At 35.7% G+C, this 20064-nt stretch overlaps 1 protein-coding gene and 1 long non-coding RNA gene across 2 annotated transcripts; one reads left to right on the plus strand and one right to left on the minus strand.

The window, feature by feature from the left end:
• The first annotated feature begins 12766 nt into the window (after positions 1-12766).
• LOC148679555 (uncharacterized) lies at positions 12767-14019 on the plus strand. Its single transcript, XR_015945127.1, has 2 exons — positions 12767-12816; positions 12856-14019. It is a non-coding gene; the product is annotated as an uncharacterized LOC148679555 (long non-coding RNA).
• Positions 14020-14777: 758 nt separating this feature from the next.
• On the minus strand, positions 14778-19445 carry olfcs1 (olfactory receptor C family, s1). The gene is made up of 6 exons (NM_001045045.1): positions 19273-19445; positions 18747-19038; positions 17848-18666; positions 17467-17697; positions 15820-15943; positions 14778-15673 (listed from the first exon to the last, which is right to left on the minus strand). Exons 1-6 carry the CDS (start codon positions 19443-19445, stop codon positions 14778-14780), a joined length of 2535 nt encoding a protein of 844 aa, NP_001038510.1.
• Positions 19446-20064: the final 619 nt, after the last annotated feature.

The following is a 20064-nucleotide window of genomic DNA, read 5'->3' on the forward strand; positions in this document are numbered from 1 at the left end:
GCCTTAAACTCATGGGCCGATATGATAAATCAATTGAAACACCTATGTTTTCGTAGCAATGGTGCTGTCTGTGCAACCAATACAAAAATTCTGGAGGTGCTGACTGAATTGAGTGATGAGATGGGGGTAACGCAGGTTCTATGTATGTCTACATATATAACAGATATTTGTGTGTCACTGGTTTCACAAAACAAAATAAATATTGCTGAGATTGTGGAAGTTATGACCAGCCACATACTAGAACATGACAGAATGCTTTTAGCAGCATTTCTTTGTTGTTTGGTAATATTCAGTAATGTCTTTATTGTTCTGGTGTACCCTGTTTTTTCTTCAATGTATGACTGTATATATGTATTTTTTTTTCTTATTTAATTTGTCTTTATTATGTTAATGCAATCCATGTTTGTTCATTATGTAATACTCTATGTCAGTGTTTATTTACTTGAAATAAAAGTTTATCAACTAGTGTCTATGCCTTTCCTGTAAAAAAGTAAAAAATTGAGCTAGCTGCAAAACATGATGGTGTGAAACAAATCATAGAAACATTGTCGAAACTGATTAAAGCCCTGTATTTATGCCAAATGTATAATTAAATATTTAGAAAATTAGAATGTTGCAAAGTGTGTCAAGGATTGGTTACTTGTCTAAAGCATAAAGGTATAAACTGTAGATAATTTATTAAAGTTGGTTAACGTTTAAAACAACCCAATAACACACAGTTCTCATGTATAACAGGTTTGTAGTCAGTTTAGAAAGACAACCTAAAAAATTTTCGCCCAATTTCATAATTTCTCTTTCATTTGAAAAAGAGAATGAACAAAAGGTATACATGATATTGTTGGTTGTCTCTGGTTTAAAACCAAAGAAATTACATCTCAAACTTTCATGACAGTTCAAAAGAAAACATTTCTAATTCACAGTACATTCGACACTGTTGCAAAAAGATATTAATGCAGATTTAGTGGCAAATATTCATATAGTTTTGTAGACAGATCGCACTATTGACAGATCACAGTATTATGTTTTTCTCTTCTTTTTCATTCTTTTATAACTTGTTTTAACACATTTGATCTGTTTTTATCATTTTTTATATTTTTTTATTATTTGTTTTTATTTTTCTTAAACATGTCTCTTTTATTCCTGTTTATATAAAGCAATTTAAATTGCCACTATGTATGAAATGTACTATATAAATAAACTTGCCTTGCCTTTGTAGAGTCATAGTTCTTGTGGAAAAAAAAATACTGTGAAGAATAAGAGAACTAAAGAAAATTGGCAGTAGAAATGGATATTGTGACTTTTACTGTATGCATTGTGACAGATGCTATGAGAGTTGTGTAAAATTAGACTTTTAACACATATGCAAAAAAAGTTTGTAAAGACATTTTGAGTTAAAAACTGCAGCACTGGTTACTTGAATTAGGTCAAATAATTTGGTATGATGACAGTGGTGGTAAAAACATAATTTAATGTTTCAAAAACATTCTGCATTAGAAGGTTGAAAAAATAAACTTATTCATCCATTAAAGTTTACTGCAAAGTATTCTTAAAATAAAAAAGTGTTTACTCTTTGTTATTATTGTGCTTTGCTGACAGTATCGAGTGTAGCATTCAACTACAATACAAATAATTGTGGCTAAGTGTTGTTATTAATGTTACTTTGGACACTTTAGAGGTTAAAAAATATTCTTAAATCATGAGTTGAGCCCCAGCCATCTGGATGAAACCCTAAATTCTAACCTTTACACCATATTGGTGTAACCAATGTACTTCAAAACATCACTTTTTTTTCCCTTAAATGAAACATCATTGTTCCTAAAAACTCCTGAAGAAAGGGAACAACGTTAAGAACTTTTGAAAACTGACAGTTTTAAAACATGTATGCTTTGTTACATACAAACTCTGACAGTTGTGCAAAATTACGAATTTTTAGCACATACATAAAACGTTTACATTTTGTGTTGAAAAACTGCTACAGAGTGCAAAATCAAAAGCTTGAATTAGATCGATGCTATTGGTTTGTAAAAAATAAAACTCCAGTCATGCAGTAAGTTTAATGAATAGTATTTTAAACATCACGTTTCCAAGTAAATGCACAGATAATGGGTTTATATTCAGAGTGAAAAACATTCAGTTAGATTTTAGTTTGAAAATTTAAAAATGTGTTTGCCAATAAAAAACATTGTTTAAAGAAGCATATACACTCCCAACAAATTGTGTGTAGTGACAATAATCTTGATTAAATCTATTGGTAGAAGAAAAGCATCATTTACCCTATAAAAAGTAATCAGTCTACTTTCAAGAACTACTTTTAAACTTGACTAATTTTGACAAATTTGTAGACTTACTAGATATGACACTGTTGTATGAACATATAAATGGTGGAATCAGTATTTAAACTAGAAAATTTTACTATAAAACATTAAGTAGATTTAACTAAGGACTGGAGCTGTACTGTTTTTAGATAAACTGAGAGCCTATTTTTCTTCTTAAAATAATTATAAGCGTTTTCCCATTATTCAGTATAATTAACATATTTCTCTTTATATGATCAAGTATTTGCAATGAATTAAAAAACAGTTTGAATCTAAAATTCAGTAACTAAGTTGCCTGGCTTCTATTGTGAGTAATACAATTACTACAATTTATACATTTTATTTATCTTTTGAAACAGAAATAACAATAATGTCTAAAGACTGATAAGTCCTTTTAGTAAACTTTTTATGTTGATTTTTAAACCTACACCAGTAATGACCAGTGCTCAAAACATTAATCTTTGGATTGACTGTATTACAATGTATGCCAGGAATTACAGGAGATGTATGTAAATAAATTGAAAACATGTTAGTCAAAATAAAAACATTCATTTGAAAATGTTTTTCATAATTAAAGTTTTCAATAATTACAAAGACAAGTTGAATTTACATCTGTGTTTTTCAACCAACAGTTTAGAACATTTTTTAGATAGCATTGTTTTAAAAGGTGTGACAGTTTGTTGTCAATACAGATTAAGATTTGTTATTTACTGGATTAATATTGTAAACATTTTCCCAGAGATGGGTTGCGGCTGGAAGGGCATCCGCTGCGTAAAAACTTGCTGAATAAGTTGGCGGTTCATTCCACTGTGGCGACCCAGGAATTAAAAAGGGACTAAGCCGACAAAAAATATTGTAAACATATTTTAATTTAATACTCCGACAAAGATACACACGCACACACACACATAAACACACATACATATGCATACAGTTGACTGCATGTGGATATATAGATATCAACACACTTTCTAATCACCTAACAACATATAGTATTTAGTGGGAGACACCCAACACATACAATCAGATACATATTCTACATCTGATATAAATCTATCTTTCACAAGCAGTTGATGGGATGTTACCCAATGTAGGAGCCATTTTTTGTGTTGTAGTGATTTATGTTGTCCACTAGGTGTCACTAACTGAAAACTATAACTGAGGTGCCTGTGTAAGCGAGGAAGAGCGTCAGGTATGGGAAAGCACACGGTTTTTGACCGTGCTACAGAGTAACGTGTTTGCTGGCCAGAAAACAGCAGTGTTTAGATATGTGCTGTGTATACATGGAGTGAATGTTATATTGACATGATAAAGAAGAAAGGAGAAGCAAAGATAGAGGCTTTGTTTAATTCACCTGCACAAATAAAGACATTCTGCTTAAAAACAACTTTAGCATGCACGCGTGAAATACGTGCTCACCCCCATTTCTGGCGATAACAGCAATGGAAGGCTGTTATACCCAAAGTTTTCCTTATCATCACACACTCAGACACAGACGGACACACAGAGGAAACACAAACAGGCTAAACATAAAGAAATGTTTAAGTTAATAGTTTATTAATTACAATTTGATATAATAAAATATAGTCAAAGATAATAAAATAATTATATAACATAATTTAATAATATAATATAATTAAATAGAATAATATAATGATATACAATAATTTAATATAATAGTAAATAATATAATATAAATAAATAAATATTATAATTTACTGCAATAATTAAAAATATAAAATAATGGTTCTAATAACAGATATAATTTATTTCTGTTTAATTAGAATTTAATTACCGGAAATAATAATTTAATTCGGCTGTTAAAAATCTAATTACCGGAAATATAATTTAATTAGTCTGATAAAAATCGAATTACCGGAATTATTATTTTATATTAAACCGATAAGAATCTAATTACCGGAACTATAAAGTTTATATAAAAGGGGCGGGGCTTAAACCGAAAGTTTACAATCCATCAAACTTTTTGACAGGTGGTGCATCATAACTCTCACTCTTTGGTTTGTCACTTTATGGTAAAGGTAAAAAAGCAAAACTAAAGATTTCATATCAAGCATTGCTGCATTCTGAATTGACTGTTTGCTGAGAAATATTAACTTTTGATCATTCACAGAATAAATATAACGCAGCTTGTTATTTATTCATGAATATACTGAGATCTTTTCTTAAGTATATATATTTTTCGACACTTTTACGATATTTTTGGAGGAAATATAGTAAATTTTTAGAACTAATGTATGGAAATCACAACTGTCAAAGATGATTACCTATTAAATGGCAAATACTTTTGTACCAGCATTAACACAAATGTAAGAAATTGATATTTGATTGTTCGTTTGTTTTTTGTAGATATTTGATGGATGTCAATAGTTTCTATGGTACAAGAACTCACATCGTCAGGTCTTTTTACCAGAAAATCCCTTCACTGTTGCGATAATTCAGCATGTTCACTCACATTCATACTCTCTCTCTCACACACACACACACTGCCTTGCTCTTTCCCTCCCACTCTCACACGTTCATACACTCTCTCACACACAGTTCTCTCTCTATCTCTCCGAAAACGAACCAAACACTTTAAGTGTAAATTATGTGTAGTTTTACTTTCTGAAAATAAAAATAAAAATATTTAGTATGATTGAATGTCATACAATGTTGCACTAATTCACTTAATTTTGATTTTATTGTAAAAACAAAACAAAACATCAAAACGTGTATATTACTGTGTTAAATGAAAATATTTTATGGCTTAAGGCCATGATTTAGTATTGAAAAATGTTTTATTTTGATTATGTTTTAATTAAATTGGTCTTACACCTCATATTTTCAGATTTTTATAGTATATTTATTAATTCTGGTACTTTTACTATAAACCAACATCTCAATCATTTGGTAGAGGCCGATATTTTAGAAATTATGGGATGTGTTGAGAAAAAAATTGCATTGATTGTGTTAACTAGCGACATTAGGAGTTAAAAGCCTCGGTGACTGTCTGTATGCTCATAATGTGCTGTTTTCACAGGTAATCCTTAATAGATACAGTGGAGAAAACTCGCACTTCAGGCTCGCTCGTGTCTGGATACACAAGACAAGTATCGCTTTAACAGCCAAATGGAGAGGAAAAGTTACCTCACAAACAGGCCAGTGGGTCAAATGTCCAAAAAGTCCGTCCTTTGCCATAGTATTGCGACATCGCGCATAGGAGATAAATCACGTAATAACCGGTTATGATCTATTACTAAACTGATATCGATCTTTTTGACACCCCTAGTAACGAGTAATAATGCAGCACGTAAAAAATCTATTGGAGTAAAAGTATTAAACTCATGGAAAATATGTACTTAAGTAAAAGTGGAAGTAGGAGAAAAAAAACAATACTCCAGTAAAGTACAGAAACGGCCTTTTAGTACTTAAGTACAGAAGTGAAGTAGTTCTACTTTGTTACTATACATCTCTGTTTAACACATACCAATAAATCTGTTTGGATGAGACCATGACAAGTTCACACTGCTGGCTTTCTGCATTGTCTGGTGAAGAGAGTCGATGTTGTTTACGAGTCGAGTGACTTGGTCCGGTTCTAGGAATCGGCTCCCTTAAGTGAATTGCAAGAGTCGGATCCCACCTGAAAACCACTGCCTTTTTGTATAATTACTAACACGATTGATTAGCATTTCACTATAACTCAGTTACAAGCATTTACACTACCTGATCTCCCAGGATTCAAATTTTCAATCCAAACACGGTTTAATCCAATCAATCTCACACTGAACAAAACCAATACAATAATCAAATATTGCTTTAAATGTACCATGAAATTAGGTTTTAACGGTTGTTCATGCAGGAATGTAGTTGTTTAAAAGTCAAATCTGCGGTTTATTTACAAAGATGGGGAGTATTTTTAAATGTCCTTTGACAATTACAGAAAGTCCACCTCCTGGTCAGGCCAGGTGAGCTCATCACTCATGTATCTGGCGAGGGCAGCCGGTCCAAGGCTAAACATACTGACATTGTGCCCCTGGCTGATTTGAAAATGCTTATTTTAATTATGTTGGATTTAATTAATATTTTATCTTTTTGAAATTATTCAAAAATAACAGCTAATTTTTTATAATAAAACTGATTAGATTTTATAACACACATTTTTAATTAATAATTTTTAAGGAAAAAAAAACTAAAATCAGGAAATAAATTTTAATAAATAAAGTGTACATATAAATATTAATGAAATCTACAATGCCACTGAATGACTTTTTACAGTGTAGCACAGAAGCAACACTTCTAAGAGTTACAAATGACCTCCTTCTGTCATCCGATCGTGGTTACATTTCTCTTAGTGTTATTGGACCTAAGTGCTGCATTTGATACAATCGATCATAATATTCTCCTTGATAGGTTTGAAAATTATGTTGGTATTTCAGGGACTGTATTGGCCTGGTTCAGGTCTTGTAATCAATTTGTATCAGTTAATGAAGAGGCATCATACAGATCAAAAGTACACTGTGGGGTACCACAAGGCTAAGTGTCACGGATTGGCCAGGCTCTTCCACCAATTGCACACAGTGCCCATCATCACCTGAGTTTTAATCATGCACAGCTGCACCCTATCACCGTGAGACAATATATAAGCACACACCTCACATCACTCTTTGTCCGGGCTCGTTCATACGAAGTGGACTCATAATGGATACTCTCCACGTATTCATTATAAACTATTTACCTTTCAGAAACGTACCTGTTCTCTGTTTTGGCTGTTCCAGTTTGTCCATTCAGCCCTGTATCCAGTTGGAGGTGTGTGCTTCATCGCTCTGGCTTCTGCTCAATTCATCTGTGGTGTGTGCATTCGGTCATCATCTCAAATCATCATCCATCCTTCATAGGATAAGGACATTTATTTCTTCTCAGTCTTCATTCACGTCACCCTGGTCATCTGTCTGTTGCTCCGCTGTGTATATAAACATTTATATATTCTACTCACCCTGTTTTTCCGTCTGCTTCCCTAACACTGAGTTCTTGATCCCTTACTTTTCACAATATATATGCTACCACTAAGCGGGATCATTAAACATGGAGTTAGCTTCCACTGTTATGCTGATGATACACAATTGTATTACTAAATTCAGAAGTGAGGCCTTGCTTATTGGACCCAAAAACCTAGAACACTGTCTAACCCTTGAATGGATTCTTAGTTCAGTCTTCATTTTCAGTCAAAATTGGGTGGGATTTTTGATAGCAACTTGTCGTTTGAAGACCAGGGGCCTCATGTATCAACGCTGCGTACGCACAAAAACTTTGCGCACGCCAGGTTTCATGCTCAGAATCGCTCACGTTTGGATTTACTAGCAATGAACTGAACGTGGGAATGTGCGCAGCTTCACGGCAGCCTTCTGGCAGGCGTACGCACATTTTTTGTGCGTGTCTGTTTTATTTCCATTGGCGACTCCTAGAGGCAGTTGTGTTAAATTCCTCTCTACGAAGTGTCTGAGCCTTGCAATGGCAGCTGTATGAGACGGGTTCAGCAGGTATATAAGGTTTCCATACCATACATTTGACCAGCTAAACATTAAAGCACAATTTGCAGCAGTCGCCTGTTTTCCCAATGTAATCTGAGCGATCTACCGCACGCACATTGCTATAAAGACACTATTTGAAGATGAATTTGCATGCGTGAATCAGAAACATTTCCATTCAATAAATGTGCAAATAAAATATGATGCTTATTGATATGAACTTATTGATGATTCCTACTTGTCTTTCTCGTGATAAATAGTTGGCAAAATCTGATATGTAGCGGGGGAAAAAACAAGAAAGAATTCATCAGACGCTGGATTCGAGCCGAGTTCATGCTCGAACGAAACTATTCATGATCACATGCGTCTTACAAGGTGCGCCACTGAGACTGCTAAAGGTACTGCAACACTTTACAGATATAAACCACACTATTTCTATCTTTAATGCACTCAGTGCGATGTTCAGACCCAACTGTGTTAACCGCATCAGCTAAACTCTCCCACTCTATTTTTTTCTTTTGTTGTTAATTCCGGAGAACAAACTTGCAAATAACACCGCTTTTCTCCGGTCTACCTCCGAAAGCAGCACCTCCAATTCACATTCTGTTCAAAGTTTCTCTTTTTGCTTGATTTTGCCATTGCTTTTTCGTTGGGTTTTCCCATTAGCATAGTCATTAGCATATTCATACGGGGGAGGAGGCAGGGAGGGGTTTTGTGCTCGTGCATGTTGCGCTCAGTTTCACGTTCATTCGGATGTACAAAAGAATATGCGTGAGATTCGGCGTACGCAGTGTTTCATACATCTGAATTTTTTTCTGCGTACGCACATTTACAGCTTTGTGCGTACGCAATGTTTTAGTAAGATTTCCACGCAAGTCTTCGTACATGAGGCCCCAGATCTCAAGCGTCTGTAAAACTGCATTTTTTCATCTCAAACATGTTGTCAAACTTTGACATATGCAATCAATATCTGGTGCATAAAAGTTTATTTATGCTTTTATGACCTCTCAGCTAGACTATTGTAATGTGTTACTAGGTGGTTTCCCAGCTGGCCTAATTAACAAACTTCAGCTAATTCAAAAAGCAACTGCTAGAGTGCTTTCTAGAACGAAGAAATATTATCATATTACTCCAGTTCATTCATCATTGCATTGGCTCCCTATTAAATATTGTATATTTTATTTTACTGACTACCTACAAAGCCCTGAACGGCTTATCTCCCCAATATTTGAGGGAGCTCCTGGTGTATTATTGCTCCTCTTGTCCATTATGCTCAATTAGTTCTGGACAATAGATTATTTCCAGAATATCAATATCAACCGTAGGCAGTAGATCTTTTTCTCATATATAGCACCCAAACTCTGGAACAGCCTTCCTAGCATAGTTCGGGAAGCAGACATACTGTCAGTTTAAAACTAGATTAAAGAAACATCTCTTTGCATTAGCATACACATAAAACACAAATGCTTTCGAAATCTAAAGCAGGGGTGTCAAACTCAATTCCTGGAGGGCCGAAGCCCTGCACAGTTTAGTTCTAACCCTGCTTCAACACACTTACCTGTAGGTTTAAAACAAGCCTGAAGGACTCAATTAGTTTGATCAGGTGTGTTTAATTAGGGTTGGAACTAAACTGTGCAGAGCTGCGGCCCTTTTGGAACTGAGTTTGACACCAGGGGCCTCATGTACGAAGACTTGCGTGGAAATCTTACTAAAACATTGCGTACGCACAAAGCTGTAAATGTGCGTATACGGAAAAAAATTCATAAGTATGTATGAAACCCTGCGTACGCGTAATCTCACGCTCATTCTTTTGTACATCCGAATGAACGTGAAACTGAGCGCAACATGCACGAGCACAAAACCCCTCCCTGCCTCCTCCCCCGTATGAATATGCTAATGACTATGCTAATGGGAAAACCCAACGAAAAAGCAATGGCAAAAGCAAGTAAAAAGGGAAACTTTGAACAGAATGTAAAATGGAGGTGCTGCTTTCGGAGGTAGACCGGAGAAAAGCGGTGTTATTTGCAAGTTTGTTCTCCGGAATTAACAACAAAAGAAAAAAATAGAGTGGGAGAGTTTAGCTGATGCGGTTAACACAGTTGGGTCTGAACATTGCACTGAGTGCATTAAAAAAAGAAATAGTGTGGTTTATACACACTTGTTGCAGTACCCTTAGCAGTCTCTGTGGCGCACCTCGTAAGGCGCATGTGATCAAGTATTAACACGTTCGAGCATAAACTCTGCTCGAATCCAGCGTCTGGTGAACTCTTTCTTCTTTTTTTCCCCGCTAAATATCAGATTTTGCCCACTATTTATCACGAGAAAGACAAGTAGGAATCATCAATAAGTTTGTGCATCATATTTTATTTGCACATTTATTGAATGGAAATGTTTCTGATTCACGCATGCAAATTCATCTTCAGATAGTGTCTTTATAGCAATGTGCGTACAGTTATTGCTCAAATTATATTGGGAAAACAGGCGACCGCTGCAAATTGTGCTTTAATGTTTAGCTGGTCAACTGTATGGTATGGAAACCTTACATACCTACTAGATGAACCCGTCTCATACAGCTGCTATGCAAGGCTCAGACACTTTGTAGAGAGTAATTTAACACAACTGCCTCTAGGAGTCACCAATGGAAATAAAAAAGACACGCACAAAAAATGTACGTACGCCAGCCAGAAAGCTGCCGTGAAGCTGCGCACATTCCCACATTCAGTTCATTGTTAGTAAATCCAAACGTGAGCGATTCTGAGCGTGAAACCTGGCATACGCAAAGTTTTTGTGCTTACGCAGCGTTGATACATGAGGCCCCTGGTGTGGTGGTGTTCTGTGGTGGTCATGGCGGAGTGGGAAGCATGAGATTCCTGTAAGACCTCAGTGATAGACGAGTCTTCGCATTGATCCTGAAGGACCAGCCTGTACACCAGCTGGTGACCTCTCCCACCTGCAGTGTCTCTACGATGGACATCCAGTGTTTCCACCCTCCGGTGCCTAGACAGCAGCTCTGCACAAGAAGCTCTGCACTGATCTTGGTTTTTCCCAAGGTTTTTTTTCCTTTCACTTTCACCAATTGTTGAAGTTTGTTCCTTGCCACTGACTTGCAAGGTTTGGGACTTGTGGAGCTGTGCATCGATGGATTTGCTAAAACACTTTGTTTTATCTGCAGCACCACTGACTGTAAAATGCTTCCACACAGAACCTGAAGATTACTCTGTCAACAGTCTATTGTCTAAATTACCGCGCTAACAGAGCTAACGTTGCGTAAACAGAGCACCCGGTTGCAGACGTCCGATCAAACTCCGCTTCAACTCCGCTACAAGTTTATAAACTGCCTTTGGAACCCAATTAAGGTACAAAAATCTATTTAACAAAAATAATGATGCAGTGAAGTATTTTTTTCGCTCAGCCGAGCCTTCTGTCTGTTGCTGTGGAGAAGCGCCCTCCGACTTCTGACTAAGCGTCTCTCTCTCTCTCTCTCTCTCTCTCTCTCTCACTCACGCGGGCATGCACTGTGGTCTCATGAGGAAACGCTGCTTTTTGATGTAGTGTTTTTCTTGCTCCCGAATACAAATAATTTTTCAAGTATTTGTTCGAATTAAGTATTTGTAAAAACACGCTATTCGTGCCTTTCCAAATACCGTATTCGGGTTCGGCTCCACCCTTAATATATATATATATATATATATATATATATATATATATATATATATATATATATATATATATATATATATATATATATATATATATATATAAAGGATTAAAATATTACAAAACATATTATTTTCTAGCCTACATAAATATGAAAAACCACAGTTTTTTGCCTTCTTCATCTCGGGAGGCTTTTTCAGTTCATTCAAAACAATTTGCTTTTGTATAATGTTATTTTTATTAGCAGTATTATTTATTATATCCATATTTATATTTGTTTTATTAAAATCAAGCTTAGATTTGCCCCACCTGCAGGTTTTAGACCATATGGGGCACAGCATGTGTTTTAGGATATAACTCAGGTTTTTGAACAAACTTCGTTATTATTGTTCATTAGTTTGTTTGCTGTAAATTAGAACTGAATTTAGAAATAGTTTTGAAACAAATATTTGCGCTTAACAAACGAAATTAATTATTCATAGGCTAATTGATGTCTGTGCGTAAAGGTTTCCCTATCCAAGAGCGAAAGTGAAAGTAGATCGATTATCTCTCATTCTTGTGCGGTAGATGCTCTGTTTAACTGTTTTCTGTTAAAAAAAAAAAAACTTAACTGTTTGCTTGTGAAATGCTCAGTTTTTCCACTTCCACTTACTTTTTGCCCTGTAAATAGCAAATGCGCTTATGGCGTGACGCAGCTGGCTCTTAAAAAGAATGGGAGATGAGACTCTGATTGGTTTATTCTCAAAACACACCTATAACTCATTAAGAAAAAACTAAACCCTTTTAGACCATGCGCCACGGCGCAAAGCGGATTTTCTCGTCCTTAAATTAGCAAAAATGCATTCTGACACGCCCTGAAAGCGTTTGCGTCCTGCGCTTTGCACATGGACCATCAAAATAGAGCCCTAAAGGTGCAGTATGTAATATTGACACCCAGTGGTTGAAATAGATATTGCAATTCAATATCAAAACAATTGACTGTAACCACATGTGGCTTCATGTGACAAAAGGAATATTTTCTGTCTTGTCTTTGTTCAAACCATCATCACCTGAAATTTCTATTTTAGAAACTCTTTCTATTTCCCACGAATGACCAGCATAATTACTATGTTAGCGATCACCTCAGGTACTAATGTACCATTTTACATGACATTTATTGGCATATGAAAGCAGCAGCAGATCTCAGATCTTAAAAAAGTAAAAGGAACATTTGAAAATTTATGTTAACTGTGACACAGTGCTATCCAACAAATATAAGTCACTCAGCATTGTAGCATGAAATTAGCTCATTTTATGAATATTAATAATCAACAATAACGGTTTATTCTTAATTATTAATATTCCGGCTTAAGCTTCAGTCAGTTTGGTCAAACAAACATATGATTGTAAATGATCATGCTCGCGCGACCGAGCGGATTCCCAGATTATGAATATTAATTATCAACAATAACGAATTATTATTAATAATTAATATTCCGGATCAATTTATTGTCAATTTGACCAAACGAACACAAGCAGAGCCGCCGCTCTTCCGAGCGGACACTGTAATCTATTCATTTAGAAAAAGGGAATTTAATTGCTACTTCTTGTGAAGTAGATTAATCATTCAAAAGTTTTAAACAACTTATAATAGCTAGGCAGGGGAATCTGTATTTCAGTGACATTTTCTCGTGAGGCAAACAATACAATTCATTTGATTATAATGGAATTTATTGACTAGTCAGACGTAACGAACAAACAAACGCACAAACATACATTAAACACAAAACAAAGGTAAACCACGTGGAGATATCGGGTCTATAGAACGTGTAACAGCAAAGAGAAATAGTAAAGCTAGAAAATATAGATTTCAGATTAAAGAGTGACAAAACTTTCAGTTCCACACGCACCATTACGGACCACCAAGGTTATAAAAAACACCTTTTTGATAAGGGGCACAGCTTAATCGCATAACTAAAATCACCTGGTTTTTCATGTCTGGCGGTCTCTCTTATGCGTCTCTCTTCCGTCGTGATGAAACTACTCTTGATGTCCTTTGATGCGTGGAGTTTGTAATGCAGTTCGGACGAACACGATCGCAAACTTTAAACTGAATTTACTTTGCCGGAAAATAAAGAAAGCGTGGCGGGAAAAAGTCCATGCGGCTTAGAAAGCCACGTGTGGCCCGAGGGCCACCGTCAATGATGTTCCTTTTTGGGACGTTCTCTTTCTGCCCAGATGTTTGGGAGGGCAGAATGAGTTATACCTGCGGGTCACGTGACGACCCGTTCAGCATTCTGACCAATGATTTCAGGGGAAAGTTTGCGCGCGAACCTTCCTTTGTCTCTGGGCTGCGCGTATGCAAATTTGAGCGCTCGCCTAAAGCATGCGGACAGGCATTTAATACAGGGCTTTAAAGAATAAAACAATGCGAGTTATGGTCTCGATCTATGCATCATGTGTTATAAAATGTCGAGGGCATTCTATTGACACCAAACACTCTACAAGTACATCACATAGTTCCCATATCCTTACATCCTTGATGCTTTTAAAAAGGCCTGCAAGCGTGAATGTGTATAGTCTATATCAGGTATTGTACACATTACAAAAGTTAAATGAAATTAAACAAGAGATTTGGGTTATAAATGTCTTTGTTTAATTTTGAGGAATGTCTTGTCTGTGAGCAGAATGTTGGCTAAAGAGTTTTTTTTTCCTTTTCTTATCTTATCTGTCACGTTCTTTTGAAGTAGGCAGAGAGTGGTTCTGTAAAGTCTCCCAGACTTGTTAACATGTCACCAAGGGATTACCAAGCCAGACTTTTCGTCACCAAGTGATTTTATTGTCCTGGCGATTCACCCAGATTGTTTTCTGGAATGTTAAATGGAATGTTTATCTCCAGAATGCAGGTTACAATATGTTACAGCATGTACATTAAATAATGTTAAAGAGGTTTAATATGCATTAATTTGATTCTAAACATTACCAATTGTTTAAGTGTGGGGCACTATTATGTGCTTCTGAAGCCTGTAGCTTGTTTAAATGTTTCTGTCATTTTGCATCTGGTGCAGATAGTCAATATGCTTTTCACTGGAATCTTGTTGCATTTTATGTTTTTTTAAGAACATAGTGTTACAATGTAGAAAATGCTCAGCTAATGTTTACATTTCTAATATTTATATTATTTGAAAATGAGATATTGAGTAGATATTGGCCTGGTGACACCGATTCAATTAAATTATTTGTTGGGATTTTACTTAACTAAAAATGCTACCTTCTTACATGTTTCTTTTACTTGTAAGCCTTATCTAGCCATCATCGTCTTTTTTGTGTTTTTCTCAGGTTTAAGCAGAATGATATAACATTTTGGAGTAAATATACAAATTAACAGGCCATAACTGGAAGCCAAAATAGCAAAAATCTCTACAGCCACTGTGTACTTTCCTGGGGAGCTGATATATGCTGGCACAAATGCAGCCCACACAGCACAGAAAATAAACATGCTAAAAGTAATGAATTTAGCTTCGTTGAAATTGTCTGGAAGCTTTCTAGCAAAGAAAGCCAACAAGAAGCAGACAACTGCTAACATACCAATGTACCCCAGCACAAATACAAAGCCCACAACAGATCCCACAGTGCACTGCAGGATCAATCGAGCACCTAACTCCCCTGCACTCTCTGTGGGCTGAGGGGGATCCAGCAGTAGCCACAGCAAACATATGACAACCTGAACCAGCGTGCAAATGAAGATTGCTGCCCTCTGCTGGATGGGCCCAAAGTACTGCATCAAATGAGATCCAGGCCGAGTAGCTCGAAAAGCTACCAGCACCACCACAGTCTTACTGAGGATACAACCAATACAGGTAACAAAACTCACTCCAAATAAAGTGTGACGTAACATGCAGTTCCATGCTGCAGGCCGGCCAATAAAAACTAGAGCACACAAGAAACAAAGTGTGAGTGACATCAACAACAGGAAGCTCAGCTCTGAGTTGTAAGCTCGCACAAGTGGCGTGTCACGATGATGGAAAAAAGTTGCCAAAACAGTTGTAGTTAGTGTAGCCCCAGTGACAGATAAGACTGTCAGCACAATTCCCATGGTATCTTGTAAGGACAGAAATTCTACAACCTTTGGAATGCACTTAGTTTTTTCGGTGTTTGACCAGAACTTCTCAGGACATCTCATACACTCCGTAGAGTCTGAATGACACAGAAGAAGACATGATGCATGGTAAATGTGTTCCTAGTCAGAAGTGAATAGTAATTTTCATCTTGTAAACATTAATGTACAATGACAAATTTGTCACTAACTAGAAAATGTATGGTTTTATAAAGTTAACTAGTACCTGACATATTGCTGATTTCACCTGCTGCACAAGGGATACAGTCAAAACAGCAGATAGGTTTTCTTTTTTGTACAACCTTTCTAGTGCCTGGAAGACAGCTCACACTGCATACAGACACAGGGACCTGAATGATTGAGGAAGAAACTTCAAACTCCCAGCTACTTTTTTGAAAACTGTCAGCATATCAACTAAACAGTTAAAGTAAAACTAACTAGTAAAATAAGAGCAAAAAGAATTACAAAAAAAAACTAATTCAGATACAAAATCAAAGATTAATTTACAAGGCTCTCCATTCTTACAAAGATTTTTTAAATTGGTATTATATACTATATATGTTACTGTTAAAAATACTTTTGAATAGATTTACATTAAATCAATCAATAGGATATATATATATATATATATATATATATATATATATATATACACATCCTTTTAATAATATATATATATATATATATATATATATATATATATATATATATATATATATATATATATATATATATATATATATATATATATATATATGGTTGTAAAAGGCTGTATTTCATAAATAAGAACATTTTGGCAAAAAAAGTAGCCTGCTAAACGTTTTCAAGAGTTATGAGTTATGAGTAAATGTGCTTTAAAAATTATTTATTATGTGAAAATATAAAATGTACCTTACATCAGTCTCATTTTCTTGTAAGGGTTTTTCTAAGTGTGTTTGACATTGGACTATAAATGGACTATAATTTAAATATGTCAGATTAATTTATTGTGAAAACTCATATTTATTTATACATATAATAAGCTTACAAAAACCAGGTTGATCCATCTACATGGGAGTGAAATCTGTGTGACGTAAAGGGCAAAAAGCTAGCTGTGATGTGTAAATGTTTATCATCCACTTTGAACCTTAATTAACTAAGATTTCAGCAATTGGTACCTCCAACCAAGCTTGTGCTGCACTGCTAGAATAAATGCTATCTGTAAGTATAATAAATAATGTATTTAAAAATATAACATTCTGTATTGTTTAGTTATTGTTACAGATCATTTAGTAATTTTAATCATCATAAAGCAGACACATTTCATCTCCTCATCAGTGGCATGGAGTTTCTTTATTATTGTATGTAATGTTTTTGCATGTATTTGGACACTTTCACACTGCACATTTATAAAGTTGTCAAGTCTGTCTAACGTGATTTTTTTTATGCACAATTTAATTGGCTGGGTATATTGGACTGATTATTCTACTTTGCCAATCAGTATAGGCAGAAAAAAATAAGCATACCTCGATTAAGTAGTAACTGCAAGATTAAGAAATATAGTACTGTTAAATGCGCTAAACTCTTTCGTTTGGGAGCAGATTCATACCACTGAAATTCTATTTTCTGCCTGCTGATTTGCTTTTGCCTCTTTACCAAAATTTTAATAAAAATCCATGATGGAACTTAACAGATACATTAACAATAACAACATAGAAATGATAGTGCCCTGTCAAAAAAACAAACTGTTCAAAAAAAAATTTTTTCTGTGCACAATTTTTTTTCTTTATGTTCTTAACAATGGCTTAGCCAGTTTTAACTGCATCTAAAAATCATAAAAAAGTTTTTTTTTTTTTTATCAAAAAAGAATAATTTCTTTTAACTGAAGTCTTACCTGGTTACCCCAGCCCCCTCCCCAAATCACTTTTTCAATGTTTATGTTCAGCTCCTGGCCTGGTCCTTTGGCTGCATCATACTGTCCCACCTGGACAAAATTTACTTCTCCACTTTTATTGACATACCAATTCATTATGTCATAAGATGCAGACGGCTCACCATTATTTTCAAAATAGACCAGCTCTCCCACTGGTGTTGTGAAGTTTACTGCATTTAGGTAGTGGAGAAGCTATGAGGCATAAATTATTAAAATAATAATAATATAAATTATATTTATAAGATAGTATTTCTACCTCTAAAACCAGTAAATTTTGATAAAATTAAACTAAATTTGGTTTTAATAGTAATTAAACTTTTAAGAATTCTCTAATATCTGTACCTGCCTTGGCTTTACTTGAGTTGCATCTGGACACTGTCCATTTTCAAAAGGGCCCCTACCCGGCAGGCAGGCAATCATGTTGTGAAGAGCATAGGCAATGGCATACACAGCCTTATACACATTGTAAGTGACTCTCAGCTGTGAAACGTCTGTGTAGATGCGGCCATGTTTTTCCACACTCTCTGATCCTGTGCACTTTGGTCTTTTAAATGAAGGCTGCCTGTCATGTGCTAAAGAGCACCTAAAAATTTCTTCCCATACATCTTTTACAAATGGTTCATTTGATTGCTTCACAGGATTCAGTTGGGTGAGAAAAGCACCAAGCCCCTTAATTTCAGCTCTGCGCAAAGCAAAGCCAATGGTACCAGCTAGGAGAGGAATGCTTTCTGGGTCAGAGTACTGAACAGTAGTGCTCCATGCCTCTGTTGCTATCCACTGCCTATTGGTCACATTCTGCACCACCATTTCTTTGAAAATAACTTCAAGGTCTGGCCCGATGGCAAATGTCACCACCACACTAGCTGTGGAACTCTGGATCCTCTCCATAATCTGCTTGATCCGGCTCTGAGAATGGGATTTAGGAATGACTTCAACATAGTCCACACAGACCCCTGAACCTTCGAGCTCTTTTAAAAGCAGGTGTGAGCCACTTTTGCCATATTCATCATCCCCTGCAACCACCCCCACCCAGTTCCAGTCTAGTAGATGAAGCAGACGGGCCATGGCCTTGGCCTGGAAGGCATCACTAGGGACAGTGCGTAGAAAAGTGTGAAATCTGTGCTTGTCACTGAGACAAGCACATGATGCAAAATAACTCACCTGGAAAACAAAACACAGATTTAATTGTTTTGGAAAGGCAAGCATTTTTTCATTTAAATAAACATTACATTTCAACATACCATAGGAATATCAAACACTCCCAGTGTGTCTGCCACCACCACTGAGGCAGAGGAACGAGCATCACCAATAATGACAGGAACCATTGGGGCTCCATTGCATTCGGTGCTAAACACTGTTGTTTCTTGCCCTGTTACCAGAGCTAAAGCAGCACTCAGTGTTGTACTCTCAGCTAAACAAGTATCAGCTACTAGGTAACCCAGAGTAACATTTGGTAGCAGGACAGGGTCCCTATTAATCTCATCCACAGTGAAGATCATAGCTCTGAGCCAGCGATATGATCGAAGGTCAATACTAATAAAATAAAATAAATAAATAAATAAAGTAACATTTAATGAGTGATGTTGGATTCAAAAAGGAAGTGTGTAGACAACAATACAAATAAAAGCCCTTAATATACTGTATGCATGTCACTAAAAATTATTGTCAACACCATTTAACACAAAAAGTTGGTCTACTACTCTTTAGCTTTTTTAAAGCAATTTATAACACAAACCTCAAGGTTGTTTTAACACATACACTACTCACCCCTGGCAGTTGGAACCATGCTGTTGTTGAGTAAAAGCAGGATCAGGCACTGGGGATTGAACATGAACTGGAAACAGACCACCAATAATCACATCGCCGTCTTTATACAAGCTTTCCGAGACAAAACTTTTCTTTAGACTACAGGTTGGGTTTGCATTACAAACCCTGACCATGCCAACAATAAATCCCACCAACCATAACCCTATAATAAAACCCATCATTTTACCTAAACACACACCACATACAGTGAGCAATAAAGAGCAGGCTAGTAATTTATCCTGCAAAGAAGATGGGTCAGAGGATAACTCCCCTTTTGTAGATTTGAATTTGCCTAGAGCAAAAAAGCACCCAAGAGGAAAACAGCATATTTGTGAGGGAAGAGGGAGGTGGAGAAATAAGAAAAAAATTACTTTAGAAATTAACTTTAGTAAATAACAAAACTAAATGTTGCAAATTTTTTTAAGCAAAAAACGATGTTTAAAAAAGCATTACACATGTGTGCTTATTGAGTGCAAAAACAATTATTTTTGTCAGCCCCTAAAACACATTTTTAGATGTTTACAGAGGATGCTGTATTCAGCCGACGGGGAAAATTTAGGCAATTACAGCAAATGGATCAAGCATGTTACATGCAGTCTTGTGTAAGTTACTGTCAAACTGTGCAAATGTATACTATAAACTATAGAAGATATCTTGTTACTGATATTCAAAATCATTAAATAATTTTCCTTAAAAAATACTGTATGGAGCTGTATGGTGGCCCAGTGGTTAGCATTGTTGCCCAGCTGAGAA

This window comes from Danio rerio, chromosome 18, assembly GCF_052040795.2.
Source record: "Danio rerio strain M-AB ecotype USA chromosome 18, GRCz13ab, whole genome shotgun sequence".
Lineage (NCBI taxonomy): Eukaryota > Metazoa > Chordata > Actinopteri > Cypriniformes > Danionidae > Danio > Danio rerio.

What these genes read in the sequence shown, in the direction of transcription:
- olfcs1 (NM_001045045.1), bottom strand. Translation starts at nt 19,445, where the DNA reads ATGGTCAGGGTTTGTAATGCAAACCCAACCTGTAGTCTAAAGAAAAGT. An exon ending in CTCAAGTAAAGCCAAGGCAG is followed by an intron (nt 17,698 to 17,847) that starts GTACAGATATTA and finishes TATGCCTCATAG; the next exon opens with CTTCTCCACTACCTAAATGC. An exon ending in GAGGGGGCTGGGGTAACCAG is followed by an intron (nt 15,944 to 17,466) that starts GTAAGACTTCAG and finishes TCAATCATTCAG; the next exon opens with GTCCCTGTGTCTGTATGCAG.